The 10,436-nt window shown below is 46.9% G+C and overlaps 1 protein-coding gene across 1 annotated transcript; it reads left to right on the top strand.

Moving 5' to 3' along the window:
* The first annotated feature begins 322 nt into the window (after positions 1 to 322).
* Positions 323 to 6,432, top strand: CNGA2 (cyclic nucleotide gated channel subunit alpha 2). Its single transcript, XM_004776651.3, has 6 exons — positions 323 to 432; positions 653 to 745; positions 1,383 to 1,553; positions 2,664 to 2,771; positions 4,573 to 4,679; positions 5,027 to 6,432. The coding sequence occupies exons 1-6, from the start codon at positions 323 to 325 to the stop codon at positions 6,430 to 6,432; spliced, it is 1,995 nt and encodes a 664-aa protein (XP_004776708.1).
* The last annotated feature ends 4,004 nt before the right edge of the window (positions 6,433 to 10,436 follow it).

Genomic DNA, 10,436 nt, shown 5'->3' with positions numbered 1-10,436 from the left:
ATATGTCAAAAATTTCACTGGAGTGAAAGAGAAATAAGCACATTTTGCAATTTAGTGCTGTTTTCCTTTTAAATCACCTGGCAGAGTGGAGACAGCATCTTCATTTTCTTAGTGTTTAGAGCCTGGAACTTAGGCAATGCTGAATCCCCCTGTCCTACATTGCCATAGCAGTACCCAAGAATGCTGGGGTTTTTCAGGTGAACCCTGGTTCTGTTCTAACTGCTCACTTGCACCTCCTCTGCCTTACATGGTATCCAAGATCCTCTGTGACTTCTTCTTTGCCATCTCTCTGGCAGGTGAGGATACTGGTTGTACATGGAGGATGACAGAAAAATCCAATGGTGTGAAGAGTTCCCCAGCCAAAAACCACAACCACCATGCACCTCTGGCCATCAAGGCCAATGGCAAAGATGACCACAGGACCAGTAGCAGGTGAGTCTGCTGAGTCTGGATCATTTCAGAGATGGCCTGGTAAGCTTCTACTTTCTCCCAGCTCTGCCTCATTATCACAGAGCAAACCATCTTTTGGCTTAAGGATACCCTCTAAAAAGCGACTGTGGGATTTCTAGGTACCTCCCAGGACAGAAAAGTGCTGATAGGAGACAAAGTATGCTCAGAGAAACCCTGGTCATCTCTGCTCCTTCCTCTATAGGCCCCAGTCTGCAGCCGAAGATGACACTTCCTCAGAACTGCAGAGGCTGGCGGAGATAGATGCCCCCCAGCGGGGGAGGGGTGGCTTCCATAGGTGAGTTCCAGTACTGCATTCCTGCTACCTGTTTCTGTCCATGGGGCCTGTCAGAGTGGCTACAATAATTCACCTTCTCTCAATCCCACTGAGCTAGGAACCCTGGGAAGGATTTTTTCTCTTGAGGAGACTCCTGTGAGCAAGCTGGGAGTAATCAGTGAAGTATTGCCTTCAGAGTTGTCTTTCTCACTATTGGGAGAGGGGGGAAGAACTGTTCCCAAAAAAAGGGGGTCTAGGTAGAGGGTCCTGAGGTCTGCAGCCCGGAGTCATAGACTCCATAGGGAAATCAGGAAGCCTGGGTCAATCTTCCTCCTGGCCTGTCCTCCATTAGCACAACCTTTATCTTGCCTTGGAGAGCACTATCTGTTCACCACAATCAACTGAGATGGCACCTCTGGCAGGAAGTCTTCCAAGAGCACGTGCTTGCCCCTTAGGCTTCATTTAGAGTCATACCTGAACTCCAGGCCCCTGGCCTCAGTGCTGACCCCCATCCCAACTCAGCATGGGGGATATCATAGACTTGCCTGTTTCCAAGGTCCTTTCTCCATCTCTCTCACCAGATAGTGAGCTCTTGAGTCCACATCCTTTCTGAACAGCATGATTCTCCTCTCTGGCTCATGTTTCCTCTCATCTCTAGGATTGTCCGCCTGGTGGGGATCATCAGAGAGTGGGCCAACAAGAATTTCCGTGAGGAGGAACCTCGTCCCGATTCATTCCTTGAGCGTTTCCGTGGGCCTGAGCTCCAGACCGTGACGACACAGCAAGGGGATGGCAAAGGCGACAAGGACAACGAGGACAAGGACACAAAGTATAGCTGTCCAGCTTGTAGGACTATCAGGGCTCTCAAGCGTGAAATTGTAGGGTGTGGTGCGATTTCTTATGCCACTGACAGAGGAAGACTGGGGTCTATACCAAGCCTTGCCATGGCAGGGAAAGGAGTTGCAGGGGAGACATCCGTCCTATGGTTTTAACTCCAGTACACTTCCATTGTCCCTGTTCATAGCCTTTCCAACATCCAGTGGCCAATTACCATGGGAACTCCTGGTAGCTTTTCTTCCACTAGCTGCCCCTCGCCAGATGTCCTCTTGCTGATCATGAAACAAACAACAAAGGCACCTGAATGTGTGCCAGCCCCAGCCTCAGTTCCTGTAGTCAGTAAATGCAGAAGAGAGTGCATTTAGGGAGTGCTGCTGAGAGTATGACCACATCAACCCTAATGTCAGTACAGAGGTGGGCCTTTGAGGAGGCCATACTGGGGGCTGGCTGGCTAGGGAAGGCCTAGGAACAACTGAGCAGGAGGGATTGGGGAGGATGGAGAAGGTGGAGCTGGAGGGTCGTTCTTTGAGGAATGAGTTGGCGACTGGGGATGTCTGGCCAAGCCAACATTCCCCACTTCTGGCCACTGGAGGAAAAGAGCTTTTGCCAAGCTAGGATGTAGCATCTGGGAAAGCAGTTTGGGAGATGGAGGCCAGGGACCTAACAGGGAGGGTGGAGTGGGCAGGATGCATGTGTCACTTACTTTCTTGAAGAGCCTCTCTCTTCCCAGGAGAGATATGGAAACAGGTCCTGAGCCGTTATTACCATCCTATGGAAGCCCTTCCTCTGGCCCTGAGGCCCACTCCACTGAAAAGACTGCCCCTTGCCATGCCATGCCCTCTGGGCAAGGGGCCTCCAGAAGGCATGGGAAACAATGGGTCTATGTGGGATTAAAATAGGAAGGGGGTGAACCTTGCTCATCTGGGCTCTACTCAGATGCCTAGTACCAAGTTGTGGCTCCCTGAAAATGGGCCCCTGAACCAACCCAGTCCTGTACACCCTCTTAGGCATTATTTTTCAAAGGACCCCTGGCCTCTGGGAACTGGGGTGCTGCCACATTGAGGACCCCGTCCCTAAGCCTGGCCTCTGTCTATCTCCTCAGGAAGAAATTTGAACTATTTGTCTTGGATCCAGCTGGAGACTGGTACTACCGCTGGCTATTTGTCATTGCTATGCCTGTCCTCTACAACTGGTGCCTCCTGGTGGCCAGGTGAGCAGGGAGGGATCTGGAAGAGAGTGTTCAAACATCCCAGGGCACAGGCCTTGGGGTTGAGAGTACACCAGTCCCAGTTGTGGATAACAGAGCTCAACCAACCCAGCCTTCTTTCTGGATTCTGGGCTTGCCAATAACATCTCCCTCTGCCCTATTAACCCCCAAATGCCCTCTACTTCCCAACTTAATATGCTACCAAAGCTTCATGTCTACCTTCCCTGGTATCTGTTCCTACTTCTCCATTTACAACAAATTGTCCTGGATAAGGCCACCCTCCTCTCTCCCTGAGACAACTACAATAGCTTTGTCTTCATTTCTTGTAGGCACTCTTGCTCCCTCCAGAAATCCTTCACACTAGCAACTAGTGTGGTTGGTAGAAACTGGAATTTGTTTACATCAGTTCCTCCTCACAAACCCTCCAATGGTCCCCTATTGCTCACAGGATGAAGTTGAAGCCCTCAGAGTGAACTTCATGGCCCTTTGGACTTGGTCTTCTCTTTGGTTCCACCTTCTGGATATACCCCAGCCCCAGCATTCACTACTCTTGGGTCATAGCATGCTGCTTCCTCAAGAGAAAATTCCCTTTCCCCATATTTAGCCTGTGGAGACTCTTCTTGCAGTTTCAGTTCCAAAGCCACTCTCTACAGGTGGCTTTCCTTGACATCATTTCCCACCCCACCCCATCTCCCACTTCAGTTATTCATTCAGCAAGGGTTTGACTGAGCACCCATTGGATGCCAGGTTCTGTGCTAAGTGTGGGGGATAATGTCGTGAATAAGACACATAAGGTCTCTGCTATCTTGGAGCTTTCAAGCTAGTGGGAGACACTGGTAGTAAACATGAATAAAACAGAAGCCCGAGGGACTTGAGGCAGGAAGCTACTATAGAAAGGACAGTCAGTGTAGACCCCTCTGAGGAGGTGACACTTTAGCTGAGACCTTAATGGTGAGAGGGAATCAGTTATTTAGATGTCTGAGGCTGGTGAAAGGAACATTCTGAGGAGGGGGAACAAATGCTAAGACCCTGTCTCAGGATGGCCTAGTGTGCCCGGAGGACTTCAAGTGAACATCAGGCAGGCACAGGACTATTCTGTAGGTTTGTGAACCAGGGGAGGGGCCTGGAGTTTTATCTGAAATGTGACCAAGTAGTCAGAATTAACCGCTCTTCCGTTTGACTAGTAACTCATTGGGTCATCATCCGGGGTTCTATTTTCTATTCTACTCTCCTCTTTAGGTCCTTATCCATTCAATCACCAAGACTTGTCAATTTCTCTTAAAACTTCTGAAGTCTCCAAACTCTTCATTCCCACTGCCTCTAGGTTAACCTTAGGTACTATCTTCTCTATCACCTGGACTGGCCAGTTGTCTATGTTGGGTTCTCAATAGGTATTGGTTACAGAAATGGGCATGGAGACTATTTAGCTGTGTATTATATTTCATACTTTCAGTGTCTCATTTTTCATTCAACTCATACCTGTCAAATTCTGGTGCTCTGGGCTAGGGCATAAGGCATGCAGTAATGACTAAGAGGTGGTCTCTGTCTTTTTGGAACTCATGGTCTAGTGGATGAGAGATAAGTGATGGTCAGTGTAGAAGTCTATTTAAGGATGTCTATGTAATAATAAGGATTGGAGTAGAAGTTGCTTTTCAATAAGTTTCTTCATGATATTAAACTGATGGCGACTGGTCAGTGTCCCTGGTAGCCATCCCAAGCCCTTTGCTCAGTGGGCACTCAGTTTGAGGCCTCCAGAGGGCCTTGGCCAACTTTGAATATAAAGTCCATTCCTGTCTTCCTGCAGAGCCTGCTTCAGTGACCTACAGAAAGGCTACTATCTAGTGTGGCTGGTGCTGGACTACTTCTCAGATGTAGTGTATATCACCGACCTCTTCATTCGATTGCGCACAGGTATGTGAGCAACTGGGTTGCATACACAGGAGCATGACCCATAGGTCCAAAGTCCCGAGTCCACATTTTTAAGAAGCCTTCTTGACACAGTGTTGGACTTAACTGCCTAGCTGGGACCTGGGTTGGTGTCTGCTCCTCTTTGAACCTCACAGTCACCATGTGCTTAGTGAGGTTCAGACCTGGGGGTAATCTTTTGAGGTCCTTCAGGCCAGCTCTGCTAGTGAGTTTCCTATACCTCTCCTTGAGAAGCAGGGTTCAGTGCACAGTTTGCCCCTTGCTGAGCATTAGCCTATTGGGAGGGATAGAACTGAAGGCAGAGCTGATATACTGGTTTGCATCTCTACTAGGTTTTTTGGAGCAGGGGCTGCTGGTCAAAGATCCTAAGAAGTTGCGGGACAACTATATTCACACCCTGCAGTTCAAGCTGGATGTGGCTTCTATCATTCCCACAGACCTGATCTATTTTGCTGTGGGCATCCACAGCCCTGAGCTGCGTTTTAACCGCCTGCTACACTTTGCCCGCATGTTTGAATTCTTTGACCGCACTGAGACACGCACCAGCTACCCCAACATCTTCCGAATCAGCAACCTGGTCCTCTACATCTTGGTCATCATCCACTGGAATGCCTGCATTTACTATGCCATTTCCAAGTCCATTGGCTTTGGGGTTGACACCTGGGTTTATCCCAACATCACTGACCCTGAGTATGGCTACCTGGCTAGGGAATACATCTACTGCCTTTACTGGTCTACCCTGACACTGACCACCATTGGGGAGACACCACCCCCTGTAAAGGATGAGGAGTACTTATTTGTCATCTTTGACTTCCTGATTGGTGTCCTCATCTTTGCCACTATTGTGGGAAATGTGGGCTCCATGATCTCCAACATGAATGCCACCCGGGCTGAATTTCAGGCCAAGATTGATGCTGTCAAACATTACATGCAGTTCCGAAAGGTCAGCAAGGAGATGGAAGCCAAGGTCATTAAGTGGTTTGACTACCTGTGGACTAATAAGAAGAGTGTGGACGAGCGGGAAGTTCTCAAGAACTTGCCAGCCAAGCTGAGGGCTGAGATAGCCATCAATGTCCATCTGTCCACACTCAAAAAAGTACGCATCTTCCAGGATTGTGAGGCTGGTCTGCTGGTGGAGCTGGTATTGAAACTCCGTCCTCAAGTCTTCAGCCCTGGAGATTACATTTGCCGCAAGGGGGATATTGGCAAGGAGATGTACATAATCAAGGAAGGCAAATTGGCAGTAGTGGCAGATGATGGTGTTACTCAATATGCCTTGCTCTCAGCTGGGAGTTGCTTTGGAGAGATCAGTATCCTTAACATCAAAGGCAGCAAAATGGGCAATCGACGCACAGCCAACATCCGTAGCCTTGGTTATTCAGATCTCTTTTGCTTGTCAAAGGATGACCTTATGGAAGCTGTGACTGAATACCCTGATGCCAAGAAGGTCTTGGAGGAGAGGGGCCGGGAGATCCTGATGAAGGAGGGGCTTCTGGATGAGAATGAGGTGGCAGCCAGCATGGAAGTAGATGTGCAGGAGAAGCTAGAGCAGCTGGAGACCAACATGGAGACCTTGTATACTCGCTTTGGCCGCCTGCTGGCTGAGTACACAGGAGCCCAGCAGAAACTCAAGCAGCGCATTACGGTTCTGGAAACCAAGATGAAGCAGAACAATGAAGAGGATTACCTGTCAGATGGGATGAACAGCCCTGAGCCAGCTGCTGCTGATGAGCCATAAGAGCTTGGGCTCAACTGCCTTCCCAGCCTTGGCCTTGACTGCAGGAACTAGAAGAGCTGTGCTGGTATCCATATTTGTATGCATTACCCTCTTGAATTCTCCTTGAAGCCTCTCTGTACCAGGCTTTTGGCTCAATCATCTAGGAGTCCTCCTCCAGTTAACCAAGCTTATGCACAGTGCAGACCATTTTGGCTCAGCTTCCAGGAGCTTTAACCTGTCCAAGTCTGAGGAAAGAAGAGAGGAACAGCTGAACTCTGCTGCATTCTTGGGGCTGGAAGCCTGGGCAATGATCTTCTCTGAAGAAGTCCTTCTGCAGGACACTGTGCACTTTACTGCGGATCTGCCCTCTTTCCAGGCTCTTTTGCATATAGATGCTTCCCACTTGCTTCTGGTCCTTGTTTTTCTCATATGTGTTTTGAATACCCCCATTTTCCTGCACATGTATGCAGTTCACAAAATGACTGCAGACAGTTAGCATAGATGCTGTGTCTATCTCCCAGGACAAGGGAAGGAAGGTGGCAGGTAGGAGTGTGTTCACTCAGGGCTGCCTCTCCATCAGGCACTCCAAGTCCTGCTCTGTTCATCCACCTGAATGTTGCCAGCCAGGAGTGAGGTCTCTGTAGCCGTTTGGGCTAGAGACATCATAATTCTTTTCGTTCCTGGTCCATTCCAGGGCAAGGAGTGAGGAGCAAGGAAATGCCAACTAGAGAAGGAGGAGGGTAGGGGCTCTAGCCATCACTCTTCTGTACAAAGCATTACTGAAGAAGTCCTGAGGCCACCCTTCTATACAGATCATTACTGAAGAAGTCCTGAGGCTGGCTGTATGTACTAGACTCTTCAAGTTCAGATCTTTAGTAGCGGTACCTGCAAGTTAATAAATTCATTTGAGCTAGTTGTGGTTATTGCTCGGTTCTGCTATTCACATTCTTTCCATTTCTCCCCTCTTTTTTCCTCTCATCCAGGACTCAACCTGCCTGGAACACTCTCTGTTGTCTTCTGCTGCCTAAGCTCCACTGGTCCTTCAGGATTCAGCTCAGGCATCACTTTCTTGGAGAAGGTTCCCAATTAGGCAGTCAGTCGCCCCCTCTCTAGACTCCCACAGCACTTGCAAGTCTATGTCCTGGCTCTTATCATGCTGTGTGGTTGGTTTTGGCAGAACTGGTTTCCCCTCCAGACTGTGGGCTCTTTGAGGGCAGGCCCAGGACCGTCTCCCCCTCACTGCTTTGACTGTAGCCTCAGGGACATCCCTGGCCCAGAGGAAGCTTTCAGAAAATGGGGGCAATGAGCAAACACACCGAACTCCTATTTCCATTTGCCGGTAGCTGGGTCTTGACAGAAACACTAGCTACATCTGGGGATTTGCAGAGGATCTTCTGGAGGAGCAGATACTTGAGTGGGTACCACTAGATAATTAGGAACCCAAAGAACAAATGTTAATTAGTGGGCAAGAAGCTCTAGGTGCAGACTCAGATGCTCTTGTGCCTACCTCTTACCTCTATCTACCTACCAACCTATCTGTCTATTTATCATCTATCTCTCTATGTCTCTATCTATTAATCATGGTAGAATACACATCAAATTTACCATATTAACTATTTTAAGTGTACAGTTTTGTAGTGTTAGGTACATTCACATTGTTGTGAAACAAATTTCCAGAATATTTTGATCTTCCCAAACTGAAACTCTGTGCCCATCAAACAACAGCTCTCCATTTTTCCCTCCCTGCTAGCACCTGGCAGCCACCATTCTAATTTGTTTCTATAACTTAACTACTTTGGATACCCCATGTAAGTGGTAGAATACACTATTTATCCCTTTGTGATAGACCTATTTCACTTCTAATGTCCCTAAAGTTAATCTATGTTATAGCATGTTTTAGACCACATTTTTTTTTTTATCCATTCATCCATTGATGAACACTTGAGTTGTTACCATTTTCTGGTTACTTTAAATTATGCTGCTATGCACATGAATACACAAATATCTGCTCAAGTTCTTGCTTTCACTTCTTTTGAGAAGATACCCAGAAGTGGAATTTCTGAATCACAGTAATTCTATTTTTAATTTTTTGAGGGCCCATCATACTGTCTCCCATAGCAACTGTACCATTTTACATCCCCTCTAACGGTGCACTAGGATTCTAACTTCTTTACACTTTCATCAATACTTGTTTCCTTTTGATAATTTTTTTATAATAGTCATCTGAATGGGTGTGGATGGTATCTCATTGTAGTCTTAATATTCATCTCCCTGGTAAATAGTGATGTAGAGCATCTCTTCATATGCTTGTTGGCCATTTTGATATCTTTTTTGGAAAAATGTCTATTTAGTCCTTCTCAAATTTTTTAATCATGTTGCTTGTTTGTTTTTTTTTTCATATTGAGTTGTAGGATTTCTTTATATATTCTGGGTATTAGCCCATATCAGGTATATTATTTGCAATTCCTCCCCCCTTTCCATAGGTTGCTTTTCACTGTTCATTGTGTCCATTGACACACAGAAGTTTTTAATTTTTATGTAGTCCAATTTGCCTGGGTGTAGGTGTCATCACTGGTCTTCATTGGAATTCATCCTTAATCCAGACTTCTTTTACATTTGATGTAATTTCTTGGCCTCTTCCCTACCTTACAGTAACAAATCCTAGCCAGGAACAGACTCATTTGGAGGGATATGTAGCATTACCCATGCTTAGACCTGATCCCTGGGAATGGCAGAAGTAGGGAGACAGTATTCATGATGGAACAACATTCTGTGTATGTTCTCCCTTTGAGTGCTGGGCTGGAAGAAAGGGCTCTAAATCCCATGACTTCATTAGAGGCTGAGCCACTGGGAAGCAGGGCCCTTGGAGACCCAACCAGTTGCTTGCCCAAATGATCATAGCTAAGGCTACATTAAGGAGCTCAGTTTCTCTACATGCTGGAACCGAGAATAGATATTAGTTTTGTTGCCTAGAATGGCACTGGGCCGAGAAGAATGGGATGACTGCACTGAAAAATATTCCTTTGGTTTTAGCAAGAAATCTGAAGCCTTTCCCCCTGGAGCCTGGTTCACTCTCTGTCCAGCCCCAACGGATACCTGAATTTCAGCCCACAACAATCTAGCAGACATTGAATCTTGGACCTAGTTTTCTGCAGTGCAAAGTAGGTGACTCATCTGGGTTGTCTAGGGAGCCCACTGGATTGAGATGCAGGATTTAGGGCTCTGCTCCCACTCTTTCCCCAGACATCTTCGAGTCTAATCACCTTTTGCAGTGCCTTGAATATCTATGTTCTCTTAGGTTTCTAGGACATTTTTCATGCTGTTCCCTTTGCCTGGATCACTCTTTTATGCCTTTTCTTCCTTTGAGACTCAGTTCAGGGGCCTCTTCTCTGAGACCTACCACAGCCTTCTATGTGAGACTGTCCTGAACACTGGACTGTTTATCTAGTAGTTGGTTTCTTCCCATCTAAACACAGTTTGTTTGAGAAAAAGATGAAAGAGTTACAGAAAAAAAAAATCCATGAAGCTTGGAGTGTGTGAGTAAGTGAATGTGTGTGTGTGTGTGTGTGTGTGTGTGTTTGTGTGTGGGCACACGTGCATGCATGTGTATGTACACACACACACACACACACACTCACACAGCTGTGTGAACACTTTTGTAGATGTAGTGTGGATGCCTTTGTAAGCAGCTGGATGTAAGGGTCTCTTTCTGCGTTCCCTCCACTCCAGTCCCCTCCTTGGTTGCTTTCTGCAAGAGCATGACTCTCTCCTGCCTGTTGCTGGCCACCGCCCCCACTTCTCTCCCGTAACTGGCTATAATTTAAGAATTGAAGTACATTTTCCATTATGTGTTGTATTTATTCATCATAGTCTGATGTTCCCTGCTCTTAATTTTAAAATATTTGAATTGAAATGTTCTTTATTTTCCTCTGAAGATACCTACCTAAGGTAAATTGTCCTATTTGTATATGGCTATCAATGTGCTTTTCTTTGCATTGGTGACCTTGTATAGAAAGCAAAAGTTC

The sequence above is a fragment of the Mustela putorius genome, unplaced genomic scaffold, assembly GCF_011764305.1.
Source record: "Mustela putorius furo isolate JIRA1106 unplaced genomic scaffold, ASM1176430v1.1 tig00003899_pilon_pilon_pilon, whole genome shotgun sequence".
NCBI classification, from domain to species: Eukaryota; Metazoa; Chordata; class Mammalia; order Carnivora; family Mustelidae; genus Mustela; species Mustela putorius.
The sequence above is the reverse complement of the archived record's forward strand: the minus strand, read 5'-3'. Positions and strand labels throughout refer to the sequence as shown.